Source organism: Gorilla gorilla, chromosome 3, assembly GCF_029281585.2.
Source record: "Gorilla gorilla gorilla isolate KB3781 chromosome 3, NHGRI_mGorGor1-v2.1_pri, whole genome shotgun sequence".
Taxonomy (NCBI): domain Eukaryota; kingdom Metazoa; phylum Chordata; class Mammalia; order Primates; family Hominidae; genus Gorilla; species Gorilla gorilla.
The window spans coordinates 174,757,270-174,782,622 of record NC_073227.2 but is presented as its reverse complement, the minus strand read 5'-3'; the positions used below and the strand labels follow the sequence as shown (position 1 = coordinate 174,782,622).

The window sequence follows — 25,353 nt, the reverse complement described above, 5'->3', positions numbered from 1 at the left end:
TTATATAGACACAAATAAAATAACATGTGCTTTATAGTCTTACAACAACCTTGTCAGTTACAGAAGGATGGTTATTTGAAATTTGCAAATGAGGAAACTGAGGCTCAGAGAGGATAAATGACTTCCCCAAGGTTGTGAGGCAATGAAGTGGCAGATCAGGGACTGGACCCCAGGTCTTCCTGGGGCTCATTAGTTTTTTTAGCCCCATCACTTAACTTAAAAGACAAGGCTGAGGCCAACCACATGGGAAAGCAAAGGAACTGGTTTTGCTAAGAAAGTCAGGCTCCTCCTCCCAGCTGCTCCTTCTCCAGATCTAGGGAAAGGGAAGAAACCAAGAAAAACTTAGAAAAACTTTACAATCAAAGCTTACCAACCCTTATATTTGAAATCCCCTGTTGCTTTTTGTAAGCCAAACCTGTTTTTGTTTTTGTTTTTGTTTTTTGCTAAATGCGCAAGGTTGAGGGCTTTTTCAGATGACCTCATTTTGCTGGTTCCAGCCTGCAGCAGGAGAGGATGTACAAGATGCACCAGGGCCACGATTCCATGCACGTGGAAATGATCTTGATCTTCCTCTGCGTTCTGGTCATTGCCCAGATAGTGCTGGTTCAGTGGAGACAGAGGCATGGCCGATCCTACAACGTGAGTCACCCCCGTGGCTGCTGGGAGCCTGCTCCAGCTTGTATCTGCTTGACTGTTTTTTCCCAGGACATGTTCTCCCTTGGTTAGCACTTTGAAGGAACTGCCTTGGTTTAAGTCAGTGGTTCTCAACCAAGTGCAATTTCACTCCCAGGAGACATTTGGCAATGTCTGGAAACATTTTTGACGGTCAAGTCTTGTGGGGGGTGAAAAGGGGGAGGGGAGTTGCAACTGGCACCTGGTGGATAGAGGCCAGGGATGCTGGTAAACATCCTCCAATGCAGAACAGCTCCCCACAACAAAAATTATCTGGCCTAAAATGTCAATGGTGCCAAGACTGAAAAACCCTGGTTTAAGTAAACCAGTTTTCCTTTCATGCGTGAACAACTTCTGCCAACAGTCCAGGAAAAGGAGGATTAGAATAGCCAAAAGAAATGGTTTAGGGTGTCTGCTATGGTTTGAATGTATCCCCCAAAGTTCTTGTGTTGGAGATTTAATCCCCAATGCAACAGTACTGGGAGGTGGGGCCTAATAAGAGGCGATTTGGCCATAAGGGCTCTGCCCTTGTGAATGGATTAATGCCATTAATTATTGTGGGAGTGGGTTTATTATAAAAACATGAATGTGGGCCCATTTTCTCTCTCATTCTCTCTTGCCCTCTCACCTTCTGCCATGAGATGACACAGCAAGAAGGCCCTTGCAAGATGCAAATCCCTCTGTCTTGTACTTTCCAGCCTCCAGACCATGAGGCAATATATTGCTGTTTATTATTTATTACCCAGTCTGTGGTATTCTGTAATAACAGCAGAAAACAGACTAAGAAAGAAAATTGATACCAAGAAGTGGGTCTGTTACTATAACAAATGCCTGAAAATGGGGAAGCAGCTTTGGAACTGTGTAATTGGGCAGAGGCTGGAAGAGTTTGAAGGAACAGGCTAGAAACAGCTGGTCTTGCTGTAATGGAGTATTAAAGGCAAGTCTGGTGAGGGCTCAGAAGAAGAAAAGAACTATAGAGAAAGGCTGAAACTTTTTAGCGATCACTTAAGTGGTCATGGTCAGAATGTTGGTAGAAATATGAACAATAGAAGCCATTATCCTGAGGTCTTAGACAGAAAATGAGGAACAAGGTATCGGAAACTGAAGTAACGGCCATCCTCATTATAAAGTCACAAAGAACTTGGCTTAACTGTGTCCATGCTGGAGGGCTTTATGGAAGGCAGAGTTAAGAGCAATGAACCAGGATATCTGGTGAAAGAAATTTCTAAGCAATATATTGAAGGACCTGCATGGCTTCTTTTAACTGCATATAGTAAAATGAAAGAAGAGATAAATGATTTAAAGATGGAATTTATAAGTAAAAGAGAAACAATATAAAATTTGGAAAACTCACAGCCTGGCTACGTAAAGAATAAAAAGACTTGCAGTACAGCCAAGTGACCCTTTGATAAAGGGGATTAACACAGCTAGAAGGAAGCCAGGTGCAAGTAATCAAGACAACAGGAAAATGACCCTGAAGGCATTTCAGTGACCTTCAAGGATGCCCCTCCCATCACAAGCCCAGAGCTCTAGGAGAGTAGAATGGTTTGGGGTGACTCCCCATTGTACCCTACACAGGACCAGTGAGCAGGGCCACCTCAGGACTCTGCTCCTTGAATTCCAGCATCATTCTCCTTGGCTGCTTCAGCTGTGGCTCCAGGGAGCCCAGGTGCAGCTCAACCTGTGGCTCTGGAAGGTACAAGCTATAAACTTTGGTGGCGCTAATTCTGTAGGCACATGCTGTGAGGCCATGGCAGCCTCCACTTAGATTTCAAAGGATGTTGCAGACAACCAGAGGGCCTAAGTAAAAACTTGTCTTGGGGCAGAGCTGCCACAGAGAGTGCCTAGGAGGACAATGCCAAGCAGAAGTGTGGAGTCACAGCCATAGCAGAGAGTCCTCACTAGGCCTAGAGGAGCCCTTCGGGGTGGGGATGCCCCCAAGTCCCAGAACTACACAACTACCAGCATGCAACTCCAGCCTAGGAGAGCTATGGGCATGCAGCATGCAACTCCAACCTAGGAGAGCTATGGGCATGCAGCATGCAACTCCAGCCTAGGAGAGCTATGGACATGAGATTCCAACCTGTGAGAGTTGTGTGGGCTAAGCCTAGCAAAGCCATGGGGGCAAGGCTGTTCCTGAGGCCTCAAGGTTCCAAACCCTACCTCACTATGCCCAGAAAGTAGGACATGGAGTCAAAGAAGATTATCCTCAAGTCTTAGGATTTAGTATTGTTTACCTTGTTAAGTTTTAGACTCGCTTGGGGCCTGTTACTCCTTTCTTCTTGCCTATTTCTCCCTTTTGGAATGGGAATGTCTATCCTCTGCCTGACCTGTCATTGTATTTTGGAAGAAGAGAACTTGTTAATTTCACAGGCTCACAGCTAGAGGGGAATTTGCGTCAGGATGAATTGTGCCTTGAGTCTCATCCATATCTGATTTAGATGAGACACTGGACTTTTACCAGAACAAGTTAAGACTTTGGGGCAATTGGGACGAAATGAACATATTTTATGTGTGAGAAAAACATGAATTTGGAGCCAGAGAAGAATGCTGTGGTTTGAGAGTGTCCCCCAAAGTTCATGTGTTGGAAACATAATACTCAATGCAACAGTGTTGGGAGGTGGGGCCTAATGAGAAGCAATTAGGTCATGAGGGCTCTGCCTTCATGAATGGACTAATGCCTTTATTGCAGGAGTAGGTTCCTTATAAAAGGATGAGTTTCTCTCTCTCATTTTCTCTGGCCCTCTTGTCTTATGCCATGAAATGATGCAGCAAGATGGCCCTCACCAGATGCCAGCCATTCAATCTTGGACTTCTGAGCCTCCAGAACTGTGAGAAATAAATTTCTTTTCATTGTAAATTACCCAATCTGTCATATTCTAGTACAGCAGCACAAAATGGACTAAGACACTGTCTAATGTTGTTTCATTAGTAGTAAACTATCTTGGCATTAATGGTTTGCATATCCATGGAAATGTGTTCATGCACACACTGCACTGACCTCAGCAACATGGAGCAAGATTTCGTTTTCACAGACCAATCTCATTCAAGCATGTTCACCACCAGAGCCAGAGAGTCATACTGTGGGCCTTGTTGGGCCTGAGACCTTGCCATCACAATGTTTAGAGTAGTATTTCTCAATGGTTAGAGCAGGGTGCATCAGAATCATCTAGAGAGCTTGTTAAATCAAGTTCCCAGGTCCTGTCCGTAGAGTTTCCGATTCAATAGGGACCCAAGAATTTGCATGTCTAACAAGTTCCCTCATGGTGCTGGTAATGTTGAAGCTGCCGGTCCTGGAACCACACTTTAAAATCCTCTGGTTTAGATTCAAACATGGACTAAATGGAGAAGTGTTGCAAAGGGAAAAGGTCCTCAGTTAACACTCTACATGGTTCTGGGTCTTGGAGTGGCCATTATAGAGCCTGAGGGACTCAACTTGCCTGCAACATATGAAGTGTTGACTTAGACCAATATATTATTTTATTATTACCTGTCATAGAATTTATTTCCTATATAGTACAGGGTCTAAAGGAATTCTTTTGAGTTCTGTATTGTATTTAAGTTTAGGCAATTTTGAACATTTTCTTTAGAAAGGGGAATCTCATTTTATTGTTATAAAGCAAATGTATCCATTTTCTGCCATGTCACCGTTGTCTTATCAATTATAATAAACACGCTATATATTGCACTTGGATGATGTTTTTAAGTGAATGAAACTAGAATCAAACCTCACTAGTTCTTCACTCATATCAAAGAAAAGTTCTTTAAATATATCTTAACTATGGTTTCCTTATCTGCAAAATGGAAGTATCTAAGATAAAATTTCTAGAGTCCTCATGTAGGAAGAAACCTGGATTCATAAGGAATCAGTTCATAGCCTTATGCATTCTTTCTTTAAAATTAATCATTATCTCTAAATTGATGTAGAAAAAAATGTTCTTTTTGCATAGTAACACAGGTGTGGATTTTGCATAGGAAGCCCCCGACCTTGAAAGGAAACAATGCTCCAGGAGCCCTTGACTCGCACTGTGTCGCACCACTCCTGCAACATTTTCGTTTGATGATTTTTTTTTTTTTCTTTAAGACGGAGTTTTGCTCTTGTTGCCCAGGCTGAATTGCAATGGTGCGATCTCGGCTCACTGCAACCTCCACCCCCCGGGTTCAAGTGATTCTCCAGCCTCAGCCTCCCGAGTAGCTGAGATTACAGGCGCCCACCACCACACCCGGCTAATTTTGTATTTTTTAGTAGAGATGGGGTTTCACCATGTTGGCCAGGCTGGTCTGAAACTCCTAACCTCAGGTGATCTACCCGCCTTGGCCTCCCAAAGTGCTGGGATTACAGGTATGAGCCACTGCGCCTGGCCAGATTTGATGATTTTTGAGGTGGCATATGCACAAAGACCATCCTTGTCTTATATTTGAAGCAGCTGCTCTTGTGTCAACTCTTGGAGGGTGTGTGTCACTGCACCAGTAAGTGTAAGTGTGGCACTTACACACTGGCTCTACCTGGCCAAAGACAGACCTGCCTATGCCTCAGAATCCCCTTTAAGGACTTGTGGCCATTGAAGGGTCTGACCTTAGATGACTCAGGCTACACTGGACTAGGTGGACACCCCGGACCCTGACCTCTGTTGGTTAGCTGGAGTCATCTGAGTTGTTTCCTGTTGCTAACTGCACAAGCTGTGCTACCTGCAGTGCCTCTCCAGGGACTTGCTTTTGACTGCCACCTCCCCCTGACTCCTTTAGTCACCCCACTTTTGCTCTCTAAGTTTGCTATGTCTATGTCCCTCTGTCACACAGCTCCTATGTTTTATGGCTACCCAGTGGGGCTCTGTAGTCCTAAGGATCACCTTGGAGGTGACCAGGTGCCTGTTATCATGCCTCTCATGATGGTAATGATCATGGTGATCCTGTCTAGCACTTTGACAAAGCCAGGAGCCTGCATAAAGTTGCCACCACCATAGTCAAGGACAGATTCAGGTCTCATGGTGCCTTGAGACTCTGCTGGGTTAGCTCATAGACTTTGTTGGTCTCTGGAATATATTCTACTTCTTTGCACATCAATCCATCTAATTATTGGTATTGTCCCAAAGGAACAGGTTGAGTAGCCCCATTCCCCTGCATGTCTCTATTGAGGGGCTACTCAATCTGTGGCTCAAGATGAGAGGCCAGGCTTTCCCATGCTGCAGCTTTGACTTTGCCCCATGCTTTGCATTCCTTCTTGGGGATTCACCTCCAGAGTGGTCATCAGAGCACAGCCATTTCAGGCACTCTTGGTGATGTCTGCAACCATTTGAGCTTGAAATTGTTCCTAGAGTACCACTAGCTTATTCTAATGCTGGTTTCCAGCTTTCTTATACTTGGGTGAACAATATCAAAAAAAACCACGGCCTAATACACTACTGAATTTAAAGTCTTTGGGATGGAATTTGACAGACATGTGTCCATAAATGCTGACCTAAATTGCCCTATCATCCAGAGAGAAGCTAGCTTTTAATTGTTTTTCTTGGCATGTATGAGACTAGCTACTGAGAGCTTTGAACATGTTTATAAGATTCACAACATTGCTGGCTCTTTTCTACAAGGGGCTACATAGTGAAATTTATCTCCATGACTTGATATTGTAACCTCTATCAACATTAGGAACATATTAATATATATTATAATTACTATAATACTCATAATAATTATACATAAAATTACTATATATAAATTACTATTATTATTACAGCTATGATAAGTGCTTTCTGTACATTACCTCAGTTACCTTGAGAGGTAATTATTTTTTATCCCCTTTGTGAAATATAGTTCAGAGAAATTAAAAACCTTGGCCAAGGGCATATAACTAATTAGTTGCAGAGAGGCTAGAATCCAACCTCACTAGTTATTTGCTCTCATATCAAGAACAAGCTCATTAAATATCTCTGAATTTCTAGTACAGTGGCTGATCCATAGTAAGTGTTCAGTACTATTAGTTGACTCCGAAAGCATCCATTAGATACTGTTTGTTTATAATGTTTGTGCAAACGTAATCATATGCTGTAAAAGCAGTTTGCTAATAAAAGAATCCTTTTCTGGACACTTTTGTAAAGCTAGAGAGAATACTCAACCATTGATTTACATCCTCTATGAGGAGATAATGAATTGTTTTTTTTCAAAGCAGTACATCTGCTTATACTGCCTTGCCACCCCCTTCTATTCTGCCTGAATTTTTTTTTTTTTTTTTTTTGGAACAGAATCTCACTCTGTCACCCAGGTGGAGTGCAGTGGCATGATCTCGGCTCACTGCAACCTCTGCCTCCCAGGTTCAAGAGATTCTCCTGCCTCAGCCTCCTAAGTAGCTGGGATTACAGGTGCCTGACACTGCGCCCAGCTAATTTTTTTATTTTAGTAGAGACGGGGTTTCACTATGTTGGCCAGGCTGGTTTCAAACTCCTGACCTCAGGTGATCCGCCTGCCTCGGCTGGCCTCCCAAGGTGCTGGGATTACAGGCGTGAGCCACCATGCCCAGCTATTCAGTCTCATGCTTTTTCTGAGGACATTTTCCTGGGCTGATTTTGTGAGATATAGTAGGTTGGTGCAAAAGTGATTGTGGTTTTTCCCATTACTTTTAATAGCAAAAACAGCAATTACTTTTGCACCAACCGAATGTGGCAGGATGGTGAAAGGAAAGAGTACTGGCTTAGAAGTGGGAAGATTCTATCTACTCATTTAACCACAAGGAGCCTTTGTTTCCTAATATTTAAAATGATGAAATTTTAAAAAATAGGAAGGACTTCTGGTTTCAGCTCCAACATATAAAAAGCTTGGAAGTCAGCACTTTTATCTTACAACAAGAAAAAAACGGACCAAACTGATTATCAATGGCTTTTCTTGGACCTGTCAGAGAATTGAGGTCACAGGGAAAACCACCACCTCAAAATCTAGAGAGACAGATGAATGCAGGAAATCACAGCTGAGATCTCCTTCCTGAAAGCAGAAGCGACAATGCCATATCAAATGTAGTAACTCTGAAGGATTGCTGGAAGCAGTGCATAGAGTAGTGTGAGAGTGAGAAACTCCTGGGAGCCACAGTCAGGGACCCCACATTTTGTTTAGGTTTTACCTCCAGCTACCCCACCGGGGTCTGACAATGAAAACCCAAGAAGTGCTCTCATGCTTCCAGCAGGGGAGGGGAAAAGTGACCACTTTGAAGCAGATCCAGAATGTTCTCCATAATAAGGCCTACCACAGCAAGGGAAAAGATTGATCAGAGCCTCATCTAACATGAGGGGAGAGAAATAACCCAACTCCAGCTCCCTCTAGCCTTCCTGTGTCACCTAAGGGGAAACAAAATAGTTGAGAAACACTTGTAAAGGCCACCCCAGGTACACAGGCCTAAAAGAGACTTAACCATATGATAACAGAATGCTCCCACTATCCTTACACCCTGCCACCACATCAACAGGTGTCCAGTGTAATAGCCAAAAGTTAGAGCTCAAAGAGCTGCAAGGCTTAGACTCTATATAAGAAGGAATGTTTAGGGAAACCCAAAGACAACAGCAGAGACAGAAACAAGGACACTAGTGGAAATTGAAGCCTTTGACACCTACAACTACAGCAAACATTAAACACAGCCCAACTTCTAGCCAAATTAATACAAAACCTCACACTAAAGGCCTGTTTATCTCAGCTTCTATTACTCAATACATCATGTCTGCTTTTCAACCAAATATTACAAGTCATGCTAGAAGGAGGAAAAAAACACAGTCTGAAGAGACAAAGAACCAGACTCAGATATGGGAGAGATTTTGGAATTATCAGACCAGGAATTTAAAATAATTATGATTAAAAAGTCAAACTCACAGAAGTAGAGTAGAATGGTGGCTACCAGAGGCCGTAGAGGGGTGGGTAGATGGGGAAAGAGGAGATATTGGTAAACAAGTACAAAGTTTCAGTTAGATATGAGGAATAAATTCTGGTATTCTATTGCACAGCATGGTGACTGTAGTTAACATAAACGTATTGAATGTCCCAAAATAGCTAAGAGAGGATTTTTAAATGTTCTCACTGCAAAAAAATGATAAATATTTGAGGTGATAGATATGCTAATTAGCCTGATTTGATCATTTCACGATGTATACATGTACAGAAACATCACATTGTACTTCATAAATATATACAATTATTATTTTTCAATTAAAAATAAAATAAAACTTAAAATAATGATGGCTAATATGCTTAGATCTCTAATGGAAAAAGTAGACAACATCCAAGTATAGATGGGTAATGTAATCAGAGAAGTGGAAACTTACAAAGAACCTTTTAAAATGCTAAAAATAAAACAAAAAAAATGGTACCAGAAAGGAAGAATGTCTTGAATGGCCTCATCAATAGATTGGACAAAGCTGAGGAAGGAATTAGTGAGCTTGAAGATAATGTCAGTAGAAACTTCCCAAAATGAGATGCAATGAGAAAAAAAGAGTGAAAAGAACATAGAACAGGATATCTAAGAACTATGGAACATTTTCAAAAAATATAACATACACATACTGGAATACCAAAAGGAGAAGAAAGAGATAATGGAACTGAAAAAATATTTGAAATAATAATGACCAATAATTTTTCAAGATTAAGGAGACACCAAACCACAAATCCAGGAAACTCAGAGAACACCAAGTAGGGTAAATACCAAGAAATCTATACCTGGGTATATCAAATTCACACTACGGAAAGCCAAAGATGAAGGAAAACCTTAAAAGCAGCCAGAGAGGGGAAAAACAAACTATGCAAACAAGAAGAATGTGAAGTAAAATATTTAAAGTATTGAAAGAAAAAATCCCAGCAGTCTAGGATTCTATATCCAGAGAAATTCACTTCAAAGTGAAAGAGAAATAAAGACTTTATCAGGCAAACAAAAAATGAGGAATTCATTACCAGTAGTTCTGACCTGTAAGAAGTGTTTTTTAAAAGTTCTTCAGAAAGAAGTAAAGTGATTTAGGCCAGAAACTCAGATAATCTACATAAAGAAAGAAAGAATGTCAGAGAAAGAATAAATAGAGATAAAATAAAACTTTTTCTTTCTTTCTTTCTTTCTTTTATTTTTTATTTTGAGACAGTCTCGCTCTGTCGCTGGAGTACAATGGCGTGATCTCAGCTCACTGTACCCATCGCCTCCTGGGTTCAAGCAATTCTCCTGCCTCAGCCTCCCGAGTAGCTGGGATTACAGGCGCCTGCCCCAACACCCAGCTAATTTTTGTAGTTTTAGTAGAGACAAGGTTTCACCATGTTGGTCAGGCTGGTCTCAAACTCCTGACCTCATGATCCGCCCACCTCAGTCTCCCAAAGTGCTGGGATTGCTGGCATGAGCCACCACACCCAGCCCTATTTCTTTTTCTTAATTCCTCTAATAGATTAATTGTTCAAAGTAAACATAGGAACAGTGTATTGGGTGATTATGTTATATGGATAACTGAAATGAATGATAGCAGTATTATAAGAAATGGGAGGGAGGAATTGGGATTTCTGTTATAAGGTACCTATAATACTAACAAAGCTGTAAGTGTTATTTGAGAATGGACTTGGATTAGTTATGGATGTATTTTGCAACTCTAGAGAAACCACTAGAATAATTGTAAAGGAGTATAATTGATATACTAATAGAGGAGAGAAAATGGAATCTCATAAAATACCCAGTTAAAACCAGAGAAGGCAGAGAGAGAGGGAGAAAGATGCAAGGAACAAGTGCAACAAATAGAAAATAGTTACATACATGGTAGATATTAATCCAACTATATCAATAATCACTTCAAATGTGAATGGTCTAAATATAAAAATTAAAATACAAAGATTTTCAGAGTGGATTAATTTACAAAAACAAGATGCAATTATATGTTGTTACAGATATATCAACAGTAAAGATTTGGAAAAAGATATTCCATACTAACACTAATCAAAAGAAAGCTGGGCCAGCTATATTAATTTCAGACAAAGTGGACTTCAGAACAAGGAAAATTATCAGGGATAAGAAAGGGCATTTGGCTTGGCACAGTGGCTCATGCCTGTAATTCCAGCACTTGGAGAGCCCAAGGTAGGAGGATTGCTTGAGCCAAGAGCTCGAGACCAGCTTGGGCAACAAAGTAACACCCTATCTCTACCAAAAAAAAAAAAAAAAAATTAGCCAGATGTAGCAGCATGCACCTGTAGTTCCAGCTACTTGGAGGCTGAGGAGGGAGGATCGCTTGAGCCTAGGAGTTCAAAACCAGCTTGGGTAACATGATGAAACCCCATCTCTATAAATAATTTAAAAATTAGCCAGGCATAGTGGCATGCTCCTGTAGTCCCAGCTACTCCAGAGGCTGAGATGGGAAAATGGCTTGAGCCCAGGAGGTCAATGCTGCAATGAGCCATGATCTCTCCACTGCACTCCAGCCTGGGCAGCGGAGTGAGACTCTGCCTCAAAAAAAGAAAGAAAGAAAGGGCATTACATAACGATAAAGGGGTCAGTTATTCAAGAAGAAATTCTTAATATGTATGCATCTAACAAAAGAGCATCAAAATATATGAGACAAAAACTGATAGAACTGCAAAGAGAAATCAACAAACTGACCATTATAGTTAAAGATTTTAATACATCTTTTAGTAGTTGATAGATCAAGCAGGCATAAAATTAGTAAGGACATAATTGTCTGAACAGTTCCATTCATCAGCTTGCTCTAAATGATATTTATAGAATACTTCATCCAACAACAGAGTATATATTCTTCTTGACATCACATGGAACATTCACCAAAATACACCACATTCTGAGCCATAAAACACTCCAAAATAAATTTAAAAGAATAGAAATTATACAATCTATGTTCTCAAACCACAATGAATTAAACTAGAAATTAATAACAGAAAGCATGGAAAATTCCAAAATATTTTCAGATTAAATAACATAATACTAAATAACACATGGATCAAAGAAGAAACTCCAGAGAAATTTTAAAATAATTTAAATGAAAATGAAAATGCAACTTATCAAAATTTCTGGGATGCAGCAAAAGCAGTGCTTAGAGGAAAATTTATACCATTGAATGCATATATTAGAAAAGAAGAAAAGTCTAAAATCAATAATCTAAAAATCCACCTGAGGAAACTAGAAAAGGAAGAGTAATTTATGCCTACAACAAACAGAAAATAAATAATATAAATTTTGGCAAAAATTGATGAAATTAAAAATAGGAAATCAGTAGAGGAAACACAATGAAACCAAAAGCTGGTTCTTTGAAAAGATCAATAAATCTGATAAACCTCTAGCCAGACTAACCAAGAAAAAAAAAGAGAAAACACAAATTACTAATATTATAAAAGAAAATTGGGCTAGGCTTAGTGACTCACACCTGTCATCCCAGCACTTGGGAGGCTGAGGTGGGAGGATCACTTGAGGCCAAGAGTTCAAGACCAGCCTGGGCAACATAATGAGACCCCATCTCTACAAAAAATTTGAAAATTAGCCAGGCATCATGGCACGTGCCTGTAGTCCTAGCTACTCAGGAGTCTGAGGCAGGAGGATTGCTTAAGCCCAGGAGTTGGAGGTACAGTGAGCTATGGTTGTGCCACTGCATTCCAGCCTGGGTCACAGAGTGAGGCCCTGTCTCCCTGAAAAAAGAGAAAAGAAAATGAGATCATCATTACTAATCCCATGGACATAAAAAGAAAAGGCTACAAACAATTCTATGCACACAAATTTGGATAAATTAGATGAGGTGGGCTAATTCTTTGAAAGACACAAACTATACCAAAACTCACACAAGGAGAAATAGATGAACTGAATAGGCCTATATCAATTTAAAATTTCAATCAATAATTAATAGCCTTCCAAAAAATAAAGCACCAAGCCCAGGTAGTTTCACTGGTAAATTCTACCAAACATTTAAAGAAGAAATGATACCAGTTCTCTACAATCTCTCCCAGAAAATAGAAACAGGGGGAGTACTTGCAAATTCATTCATTGAGGCCAGCATTACCCTCATAAAAAAACCAGAAAGACAAAGTTGGAAGACTGACACTGCCCAATTTCAAGACTTAGCATATGAAGACATTACAAGAAAAGGAAACTGTAGACCAAAATCTCTCAAAAACATAAATCCAAAAATCCTCATCAAAATATTAGCAGATCAAATCCAACAATGTATAAAATGAATTATACACCACAATCAAGTGAGATTTATTCCAGGTATGAAAGGCTGACTCAACAATTAAAAATCAATTTATGTAAATAATCACATCAAGAGGCTAAAGAAGAAAGTCCTGTGATCATATCAATAGATGTAGCAGAAGCATTTGGCAAGGTCTAGCATGCATTCATGTAAAACTCTCAGCAAACTAGGAATAAAAGGGAATTTCCCAACTTGATAAAGAGTGCCTACAGAAAGCCTACAACTGACATACTTAATGGTGAGAAACTGGATGATTTCCCTCTAAGATAAGGAAGAAGGAAAGAATGTCCTGTCTCACCACTCCCATTCAACATTGTACAGGAAGTCCTTGCTAGTGCAGCAAGATAGGAAATAAAAGGTATGCAGATTAGAAAGAAAAATTAAAACCATCTTACATGATTGTCTATATGGAAAATCTCAAAGAATCAACATAAACTCATGGAAATAATAAGTGATTATAGCAAGGTTGGAAGATACAAAGTAAATATACAAAAGTCAATTGTTACCAGTAATGAACCATTAGAATTTGAAATTAAAACACAATACCATTTACAGTTGCACCAAAAAAATATAAATACTTAGTCATAAATCTATCAAAATATGTACAGGATCTATACAGAGAAAAGAGATATAAATTAATGGAAAGATTATTCCATATTCATAGATTGGAAGATTCAATATCAATATGTCCAGTCTTCCTGACTTGATCTATAGATATATAGATTAAACACAATCTCAACTAAAATCTCAGCAAGGTACTTTGTGTATGTCAACAAACTGATTCTACAGTTCATGTGGAAAAGCAAAAGACCCACAATAGACAACACAACACTGAAAGACAAAGTTGGAGGACAGACACTGCCCAATTTCAAGACTTACTATAAAGCTACAGTAATAAATATAGCATGGTACTGGTGAAAGAATAGACACATAGGTCAATGGAACTATTAGAATAGAGAGCCCACAAATAGACCCCCAAACAAATACAGTCAACTGATCCATGACAAAGGACAAAGGCAATTCAATAGAGAAAGATAGTCTTTCCAACAAATGGTTGTGGAACAACTGGATTCTCATATGCCAAAAAAAAAAAATAGACACAGACACAGAACATACAATACACCTTTTAGAAAAATTAATTCGAAATGAATCTTGGGCCTAAATGAAAAATGCAAAACTGTAAGACTTTGAGAAGATAACATAGGAAAAAAATCTAGGTTTACTTGTATTTGATGATGGGTTTTTAGATATGGTACCAAAAGCATGATCCATGAGAGAAAATATAAATAAGGTAGATTTTACTGAAATTAAAAACTGCTATGGAAAAGATACTGTTAAGAGAATGAGGCCAGGCACGGTGGCTCAAGCCTGTAATCCCTGCACTTTGGGAGGCCGAGGCGGGCAGATCACTAGGTCAGGAGATCGAGACCATCCCGGCTAACACGGTGAAACCCCATCTCTACTAAAAAATACAAAAAATTAGCTGGGTGTGGTGGCGGGTGCCTGTAGTCCCAGGTACTCGGGAGGCTCAGGCAGGAGAATGGCGTGAACCCAGGAGGCGGAGCTTGCAGTGAGCCGAGATCACGCCACTGCACTCCAGCCTGGGCGACAGAGTGGGACAACATCTCAAAAAAAAAAAAAAAAAAAGAGAATGAGAAAACAAGCCAGACTTGGAGAAAATATTTGCAAACACATATATCTGATAAAGGACTTGTATCCAAAATATACTTAAAACTCAACCACGAGAAAACAACTCATTAAAAATGGCAAAAGATCTGGATTAACTTATGTAATTAATTACACATGTAATTAATTAATTCCTACTAAGGAAAACTTACAGATGGCAAATATGCATATGAAAAGGAGCACATCATCTCATCATGTGTCATTAGAGAATTAAGGCAATAATAAGATAACACTACACACCTATTAGAATAGCTAAAATTCAAAAAACTGACAATACCAAATACTGATGACAATGTGGAGTAGCAGGAACTCTCGTTGTTGGGAATGCAAATAATGGTAAAGCTATTTTTGAAGGCTGTTTGGCAGTCTCCCACAAAGCTAAACATAGGCTTACTATATAATCACTCTACCGGGTATTTACCCAGTTAAATTGAAAACCTACATTCACACAAAAACCTGCATGCAAATATTTACAGCACCTTTATTCATAATTGCCCAAAACTGGTAGCAACCAAGATATCCTTTAAAAGCTGGATAAATAAACTGTGGTACATTCATGCAATGGAATACTATTCAATAATAAAAAGAAATAAGCTATTGTGTCATGAAAAGACATGGACGAACTTTGGTGAAACAAGTCATAGTGAAACAAACCAATGTGAAAAAGCTACATACTGTATGGTTTCAATTACATGACATTCTGAAAACCACAAAACTATAGAGACAGCAAAACAATCAGTGGTTTGAGGGGAAGAGAGGAAAATAAATAGGTCAGGAATTTTGGAGTAGTAAAATTAATTTGTGTAATATTGTATTTGTGGGTACAATATATTATGCATTTGTCAAATGTCATAGAGCTGTACAGCACAAAAACCGGACTTCAAAATAGGAACATTTTTAAGAATCATTTAGGAGGTTGGGGGATTCCAGGGAGAAATGCAGACTGTGCAAGAGGATCTAACTGCATTAAAAATATGGAAAACAACCTCACTGAAGGGTAGAGAGGGGAAAAGTATCATCCCCTCTTTAACTTTGGAAATGAGCAGAGTCTGTAAGATGAAGGCAATAGGAACTGCAAAAAAGCACTGTATTCCACTTGATAAAATTGTTCCCCATGGGGATACAAATTAACAATTATCATACTGCTGTGTATGTACACAGGAATTGAACAATTAAGTAAATAGCAGCTAGTGGGAGCCAGGTTACTTACTGTTGGAATGGGAGTTTACAGAAAAGCAAGGGATGGAAGTTAGAAAAAAAGTAGGAAGTGCACTTATAGTAATATGTGTAAAAGCTTTGTACACTGAATGTATTATTATTTATGCATATTATTTTTACCCTGAAGGTATTATTCATTATAAAGGATTATTATTTTCACATTCTTTTATGCATAATTCAGATCATGTACTTAAAGAGGACACAGACTAATTCAAAAAGCTCAGAATATTTTCAGATACAACTTTTTAACAAGTATGCCCGTCTTCTGATGTGGTCTTTTAAATTTGTCTAGATAGATTATGTTCTGTGGTCTGTAGGAGCTGTGTACATCACAGCAGCTTATTATAAATACCTAAAGCAAAAGAAATGGTTTATTTAGAAAATAAAGTATAGAAATATGATGTTAACTGCTCCTGTGTGATGTCAAAAGTGGAAAGAAGGTGGGAAATTCATATTTTATGCGGGATACTCCTAAATACCTGGATGTTTTCAAATAGTCGCATTTTTAGCACAGCATAGTCCAAGCATCTGGGTATTTGAATTTTTCCCTTTCCAGCTGGTAATCTTGATATGTTATAGATGTAGGCAAAGCCTCAAAGTTAAATCATTTCCAAATGCTTTGAACAGCATTTAACTAGAAATAAAATTTCATTCAACATCACCCTCTCCACCTTCTTTTATGTGCAGTTACTTTCCATATCTGCAGCAAGTAGACAGAAGAGTGCCAAAAAAGAATCCTTCTCTGACTTCACAAATCAGTAGAAGGCCTGATGACTACATGCCCAGAACTTGGGTTTCAGACACACTATTAACTTGCCTCAATACAGTGCAAATAATTTTCCAGATTGAAGCATTGCTCTATTTAAATCAACCTTCCTGCCTATTAATAGCTGTGAAATACTAGAAAATATTACTGGGCCAATAAAGCATTGTGTCTGCTCAAATCTTTTTAAAATGAGGCAAGACACAAATACATACATACTTAAATACATATGTACATAACATTGCAGAATCTCCTTTAAAAGTTTAAATAACAAAATCAGCCATCTAGATTGATGTGGAGATTAAAAAAAAGTGAACCAACTGAATTTCTAAGGAGCCTTTGTATGCCAACATTCCATTTCCATATTTTCTTCTTCTTCTTTGTTTTTTGTTTTTTGTTTTTGTTTTTTTTTTTGAGACAGAGTCTTGCTCTGTTACCCAGGCTGTAGTGCAGTGGCAGGATGTCGGCTCACTGCAACCTCCGCTTCCCAGGTTCAAACAATTCTCACGCTTCAGCCACCCAAGTAGCTGGGATTCCAGGCATGTGCCACCTCGCCCAGCTAATTTTTGTATTTTTAGTAGAGATGGGGTTTCACCATGTTGCCCAGGCTGGTCTCAAACTTCTGGGCTCAAGGGATCCACCCGTCTCGGCCTCCCAAAGTCCTCAGATTACAGGCATGAGTCACCACGTGCCAACCCATACTTTCTTCCTACTTCCTTTATATTCACACTCTCCTTCATTGTCTTTTACTAATAGCAGCATTGTTTCCTGGGTATTTTTTTATGATAATTTTCTGCTTACCTCTGAGCACACCACTGCCCTCCCTCCACCATCCCACCACCCTCCACACACAAATGATTGCAGATAGTTTGGGATTTGCAGTGCAGAGGAAATGAACACACATAATTTATTTATTTTTTTCTTTTTTTCCTTGTTTCCTTGTTTCCTTCCTTCCTTCCTTCCTCCCTCCCTCTCTCTCTCTTTCTTTCTCTTTCCTTCTTTCCTTTAATATTGCACGGCCCATTCATCATTCTGTACAATTAGACAAATGAAAGGTATCTTTGTTTTGGCTTGATCTGTAATTCTTTTCAGATTCATTATGTGCATGGCAACACAAAAAAACCATGGTACTTTTGGGCAGCATCTGATTCATCAGGAAACTCCTCCTGCTATGATATGTGGTTGGGGAGAACGTGAGTGATGTGATCCAGATGCATGAGCCACCCGTTGCCAGTAGTGCAGATGTGTTTTATACACACATGCCCAGATGGTGACCCCTGTGGCATTATTAATGAGTTCCAGATGCCAGGCTTCCTTCTTTGCACGTATGTGCCTCGATTTCATATATTTCATGTGTTTATTTATGAGGGACAGCATTCCTACATTTCATATATGGCAGTTACTATTTAAAATGAGAAATTTTAACTGCTCTGGAAATTGATAAAGAATCTTTTAAATTGATATGAAATGTGTCTCTCATTTCAAAATGACTAGCCATGCAATCATTGAATTCACAGAGCAAATTACTGAACTTTCCCTTCATATATTGAGAAAATATGGTGCTGGGTTACATTTTAAAGATAGTTAAGAAATAAAATATTTGCATACATAATACATTCTAATGATTTTTTGCTTTCTTTTCCTTTTTGATCTCCAAAGCCTATTTTTAAAAGTACCATGTCTGTACATTGAACATTGTTACTCACTATTAATTAAATCTAGGCATCAAGAGAAATTTGACATCTTCTAGAAATTGTTCATACTTATAGATCTACAGGAAGAGAACTGGTTTTATTAAAATATAGTCCAGCTGTAGCTCCAAACTATCATGGATTGTAACTCCATGGATTAGAAGAAATTGATTAGTCTTATATTTTGGCTTAGATCTAAATTATAAAATATAAGAGCATAGTAGTTCCACTGAATTAAAATGAACCAACTCAAGTTTTTATTTTAAAAAACTCCAGTATTTTATGGGGAAATATAAAAATGAATCAAATTCTTAAAATAGAAAGAGGAAAAATGCAAATGACAGATGATCAGACTTTGAAAGATGAAGTTCATGTCCATTTCCTTCTTTACTACCAGAAGTAATGATCTTTTAAGTCAGCAAATGTATAATTTATGATAAAGAACTATCTCCAAAATCAGCTACAAAAAATAAATGACCAATATGCTGATAAGATTTTTGTTAAGGTGCTACACACTTTTTTTTTTTAAGACAGGGTCTAACTCTATCACCCAGTGCAGTGTCATGATCTCAACTCACTGCAGCCTTGACCTCAAGGGCTCAGGTGGTCCTCCCACCTCAGCCTTCTGAGTAGCTGGGACTACAGGCACATACCACCATGCCTGGCTAATTTTTGTAGAGACAGGGTTTGGCCATGTTGCCCAGGCTGGTCTCAAGCTCCTGAGCTCAAGAAATCCATCCACCCCAGCCTCCCAAACTGCTGGGATTATAGGCATGAGCCACCACACCAGGCCATGGTGCTGCATGCTTTTACTGTCAATAGCAGAAGGTCAAAGTTGCTGAATGCTTAAGTAAGCACATCTTGAGTCTTGGTTACTTAGCATATGGTTTCGGGTCCTCTTGAAAACTATTCTACTTCCTTAAGTAAAGCTTGTTTTTCCTATTTGTGTATGTGTATTTATCTCAATCACATAAATGTGCTAACTCATTCATTTTCCACACCCACAAAGTAGGATGGAAATTTAAAGCAGTTATCTGATAAATGGAGGCAAGATTAAAGAGTGGATTTTTTTCCCTGAAAGTATTCCTTGAAGTTAAAAAAACAAAAATTGAAGTTATAGGATTTGTTCCCGAACTCCTCAGATACTCACCTCAGACTTGCTCCGTGTGTGTTTTTGTTCAAGTGCATATCTATGATAACAACTCTAGGGTTCTCTGAAAGAAGATTCAGAGCAATTCTAAGAAGACTTCAGATCATTTATGAGGATGGAGCAATCAAAGGAGAATGGTGAGCCTGGGAAATGTCTTCTTATCTGACATTGAAAGAAGAATGGCTGTGGTCTTGCCTTTCTCATTTCTATCTTGAAGTCCTGTCCAAGAGCTTTGGTCATTGACCTTAGACTATTATCACCAAGACCTGTTTAAAGGATCCAACAATATATCCATAGACTCTTTTGTTCTAAGCCTCCCTTTTCTATTGCGAAGATTGAGAAGGTAAAGAAAACAAATGGCAGCAGCCTTTTTAATACTCAGGATGATGAATATGCGATAAGCAAGCTCTAACCACTCTTCCCACATTGCTGGCAGACTTCATTAACTGATTATAAGACTCTACCACTAAACCAGGATCCAGGCTCAGAATCCTCAACAGAGCGCTGCAGGCTACCACTAAAAATTAGTTAACGTACACCCTTGAGACAAAACCCTCTTTGCCGTTCCCCTTATGTTCATTCTGAGCAAATAATAGGTGTTTAGTCTGAATGCGAGAAAACATAAAAGACCAAAGGATATTGCTATTGATTAAAGCTGTCTGCTTTTCCCAAGAGGGGTGACTAGCTGGTACTAGGCCTGCTTCGAGGAGTAGGAGTGTAGCTATGGTAACCATATCACATCAGTGACCCACAGACAGTCAGTTCACTCTGCTCTGCTCCCTGACCTATGGGAATGGGACCAGATTAAAGGACCCTCTGAAGGCTACTTGGACTCAGGTCAATGGCATAGATCACAAAGAGTTTATGCACCAAACGAACAGGAAACCTTGCAGAGTACCCTGGGACTGCAGGCAGAAGACATCCCAGGGGCTTCTCTGAAACTCTGACCTCCACTTCCTCCTTTGACATTGCTGTCACTTTCGTATGGGTACATGACAGTAACAAAGCCCCTGGGCTCTGTGTAGTGTAGTATGGTTTTCAGAGTGCTTTCCGTTCCTGATCTCGTTTGATCCCCGCCTCAGTGAGTGCAGGGAAGCAGTGCAAGCATCCGTACCCCCAATTATACAACTAAAGTGAGGCTCCCTTGTCCAAAATCACATCTCTATGGAGGCCCCAAAGGCCTTTAATCTAAAATTGTCAGATGAAAGGAAGTGACAGAAGGCGGGTATTTTGGATTGTTTCCCATTGGAATTTTCAGATAATTGTGCCCATACTCCCCATAGCCTGGCCTGTCTAGGGAAGCTTACAGTTTGATGGTGAACCAGTTGCATGGTACAGACATGATGGTGAAGGTGGTTCTCCCAGAGATGCTTCAGACTCATTTAATAATGGAGATGCCATTCAGGCACTTGGTCATTGAAAGAGACTTCCTGTTCATTTCTCTGACAGCTGGTGACCTTGTTGCAGATGTGGGTTGTCCCCTTATATTTCACGATAAAATTATACTGGTGGAGGTTTCTGTCTATGTGGGGGATGTTCTCCGTTATTACCAGTTACATCCTCTTCAGAGCTACCCGAAAACCCCTCTCAGGAAGGACACCACGGTATGTATTCCATACATTCCTTCCCCAGCAGTCCCTTTATTTTAAATATTACAAAGCATATTTTATTGCCATTTTCCTGGGTTGGGGAGTGGGGGGGTTATATTTCTTTTACATGTCTTTTACCTTTGGTAGCAAAACAATTGAGAAATTAGCTACACTGGTCTTAGTTTGCCTTCATTATTTAATGGCAATTCAGATATGCATGTAAAATTTATTACTTCAAATATTAGCTAGTGAAATGCAGAAGAAAGAGAAGTGAAACTATTGTTTAAAATTTCTAGAGCATTATTTGCAAGTTTATTTTTACCTCAGCATTTTTCTTTATTCCACTATAAGTTGTGTCACACATTTTAAAATAGAGCAAGAGTTGAAAGTTGTGTTTCAATCTGAAAATATATAATAAATCATAAGTTATGGACAACTTATTACTCTAATAACAAATGATGGTTTAATATTCCAATGGTCACTTTAATTACCATTGTCAGCCTCCAAAGATTTGTATAACTCCATTGTATCATTCACAAATCCTTCCAAAGTGCTTATCATCACATACTGCGCCCACAGGCTTGCTTTTGCCCTCCCTGTTCTGTGGATAAAATCCATATCCTCATCATGATAAAACTGGAATGAGATGAAGTGTGTAAAATGTAAAACAGTGATAAAACAATGCTAAATTTGACCTTTTGGAAGAATAAATCATAAGCTTCAGTGAAATACTTTTATGATTATTTAGACATTGTTTTCATCCTCTAAAAAAGTAGGAAACACGTATATCAACTTTTCCTTCAAGTTAGGAGAAGGAAAAATATCCAATGAGAAATCAGATAAATAAATGTGATGATAAAAATGGATATCCAAATACATGAATTCATGTTATGAGTATTTTAGTTGAGTTCCACTAAACTAAAGAGGAAGAGGTCTGGGTGGTGGTAGGAGACCTTATCAACTGGCCACTTTGGGATCTTGGACAGCCCTTGTAGTGTCTGGCTTATCAATCGGTAAAGTGAATGTATGGTACCTTTCTCCTCAGAAAATATTCTAAGTTATTTAAGATTTGTGAAAGTGCTCTGAGTTTGGGATGAATCAAAATGTGCTTGTTTTCATCCCCTGGATATAATCTATGTTGTATTTCCATGAGAATGGTTCACCTATCCACTGTAGAATGAATTACCCTATCTAAAGGCAGTGTCTTTGTGCACATCACTTCGTGCAATGCAGAGGAACTTTATTACAAGAAATACCCAAATGCTGCCTCATTACCCTTTATGGCTTGCATATGTCCGCTCTCTTTCCCATGCCCAAAGTATGTCCTCTCAGCTTCTTCCTGCCTGCACAACTCCAAGCCCTAGAGGATAGTCGGAGAGTCAAGAGGCTCCACTGACTTTGTAAAGCAAACTCAGCTGCCATTTGAAGAGACATCAGTGAGCAAGGTGAAGTAGGGCCTCTTCTAGAAGAGCAGTCAGGATGGAGCTCCTGTACATAAGAGGCAATAGGCCCCAGAATTACCATGGATATTTGCTTAATTATTGTATTACAGGTGAGTCACATTTTAACTATCTTCCATTTGGAAGCAGAGGATTTCATTACAGGCTAGGGGAGCTGGATGAAGAAATCAGCATTGCTGTAGAAGGCAGACCCATGAGCAGTGGTCTCCAGCACCAGCAGTTCAAAGCCTACTGTTACTCTTTGAGAGCACATCAAGCTCTTGTTTCAGGATGGGGTGCCCAAAGAAGGGGAAATGAGTTTCCTCTCAACTACAGTTGGTTTGTCTGGCAAGCAGTGAAGTTCAGGGTCAGAAATAAGCCACACATGCGGTGGCTCACGCCTGTAATCCCAGCACTTTGTTAGGCCGAGGTGGGTGGATCGCCTGAGGTCAGGAGTTTGAGACCAGCCTGGCCAACATGGTGAAGTCCTGTCTCAAGTAAAAATACAAAAAGTAGCTAGGTGTGGTGGCAGGTGCTTGTAATCCCAGCTACTCAGGAGGCTGAGGCAGGAGAATCACTTGAACCCAGAGGCAAAGGTTGCAGTGAGCCAGGGTCACGCCACTGCACTCCAGCCTGGGCAACAGAGCAAGACTCCACCTCAAAAACAAAACAAAGCAAAAACAAAACACACACACACACACACACACACACACACACACACACACACACACACACTAGCCACAAAGAGCTGGGCTTGATCACATCGAATCCAGCCCAAGGCCAAGCTTTCCTTTTGGAGGCTGCTCTGAAGCAGTTAAACAATCTCCTATCTGGCTTATCTGCCTTACAGTGTAAGTCTGGGTAGCAAGGAAGTTCTGGACTCTACTGTTCCTGAAAATAGGTACCCACAATAAGCAGGAAAATGGCAGGAGAAGTGGGGCTTGAGATTTGGAAAACCGAACACATCCGTAACAGTGATATGACATATTGAGCATTTAGTGTGCCAAGTCAATAAACATCAATACATTAGCTCACACAATCTTCAGAACAACTTTAGGAGCTAGTGTTATCCTCATGTTATAAATTAGGCAATCATAGGAAGGAATGCCAAGTAAATTGACCAAAGTCCCATGGGCAGTAAGCAGCAAAGCCTTGGATCAGACCAAAGAACTACTTGGCTGCAAAGCTCCTGCTCCCAAAAGCATGCTATGGCTTCATTAATTCAACAAACCGCTTTGCACAGAGAAACCCTGCAGTTTAAAGGTTATTAGTCCTAGAACATCTCTAATGCTGGCAGAAGTTTGAGAGAGGCCCCTTAAGGCAGGGAGATGGGTCACCAGTGTGTGCGGAGTTCAAGGAACCATATTCTGGTACTGGCAGGTGTTGAGGGCCTAGTAGAGGGGACCTTCTCAGAGCTTGCCTGTTTCTCCACCATCACCACTTTTAGCAACATAAACTTCCGCCTTGATCTGGCTGCCCTGAGCAATGATCTAAGCTGCTTAGTACTGACAAATGAAAAGAACCCATGGCTCAAGAGTCACTGTGGCAGAAAGACCCCAAAAGCCTTCTCTGGCTTCCTTTCGAGGCCGCACAGCCTCACAGTAATTTCAGCCAACTTCTGCAGCCCATGCAAGTTTCTGTCTCCACGTAACTCACCCCTGCCCACTCCCCCACGCAGTTCACCCCTGCCCACTCCCCCATGCAGCTCACCCCTGCCCACTCCCTCACACAGCTCACCCCTGCCCGCTCCCCCACGTAGCTCACCCCTGCCCGCTCCCCCACATAGCTCACCTCTGCCTGGTCCCCCACGTAGCTCACCCCTGCCTACTCCCCCCTGGGGCAGGATCACACCTGGTGGAGTAGGTGGCAGCACAGACAGCCCTTGAATATCAGTTGCTTCAAGTGCAGAAGGTGGTTCACCATAGAAGTGATGTATATGACAACTCATTTCAGGGGCTAGCCCACAACCCATTTAAACCATGATGTTCAGAAGGTCCCTTCTGACTGGAACTCAGTGAAATAGAGCACCTATTAAAATCATATTGAAACCTTATGCTAGTAATATCATAGATCTTAAGTATTTGGTGCAATGGCTCCAACAGGGAGTGAGCTGGGGAAGGTGAGAGAGTCAGAGACAGGGCTCAGGACTTGGGGGTGAGAGGGTGGGGCTAAATATCTGGAGTGAGACTCTGAATGCAGTTTGGAGTGAAAAGCAGGAAAGAGACTCCAAGAGGATGTGCAGGGAAAGGGATGTGAGGCAAACAGGGCCTTCTGTCATTGCACACCCTTGTAAGCAGCTTTCTAGCCACCTCTTCATTTTCTTTGAGCAACAAAGATAAGCCCCCAGCTTTTCCATCCACTACCTCTTGTACCAATGGGCATAGCCCCTCTGCTGTGGCCCTCCAAGAATGGAACTGGGCTCCCAACCTCTTCCCCCATCCTCCTAGACATGAAGCTGTCACATGGTCCTTCTTGTAGTTTTTTTCTAAGGGCCTTTACTGCCAATGAAGAAGGAAACCAGCAGAGGGGAGGGCTTCCTTCTAGATTCTCTCCACTCACCCTCCATCCTCATCCTTTTCCTTCTCCACTTAGACCCTTTGGGAACAAGGAAAGGCCTTGGAAGGTCACAGAGGGTGCTGGGGTACACGCAGGACCCTTCCACACAGCAGAAGGAAATAGCCTGGGGCTCTCATCATTTCATCCCCTGGGCTAGGGGAGGGCTCTTTGGGTGGAGGGGACATGGGATGAGGGCTGGGCCCACTACTGGTGATATCTGCACTGGGGCTGGGGGAAAAGGGGCAACAGAACAAGAGGGAAGAAAAACTCCTGGGGAAGAAGTTCTGGACTCCCCTTTGACTTCTCATCCCACTTTTTGTTCACCTCCAAGGCACTCCTGCTGAAACCACTCAAGGTTAACCCTAGGACCAAATGAGAAGGGGGCGCTGTGGGGAGGCAGGGTC

At 40.4% G+C, this 25,353-nt stretch overlaps 1 protein-coding gene across 2 annotated transcripts in view; it reads left to right on the top strand.

Annotated features, from left to right (window-relative positions):
* The window catches only part of RNF175 (ring finger protein 175), a 65,812-nt gene that overhangs the window by 10,711 nt on the left and 29,748 nt on the right, over positions 1–25,353 (top strand). For both annotated transcript variants that reach the window (XM_063705608.1, XM_004040524.5), the window contains exons 3-4: positions 498–639; positions 20,815–20,969. In XM_063705608.1, coding sequence (XP_063561678.1) covers positions 498–639; positions 20,815–20,969 — 297 coding nt within the window. The remainder of the gene's footprint in view (positions 1–497; positions 640–20,814; positions 20,970–25,353) is intronic.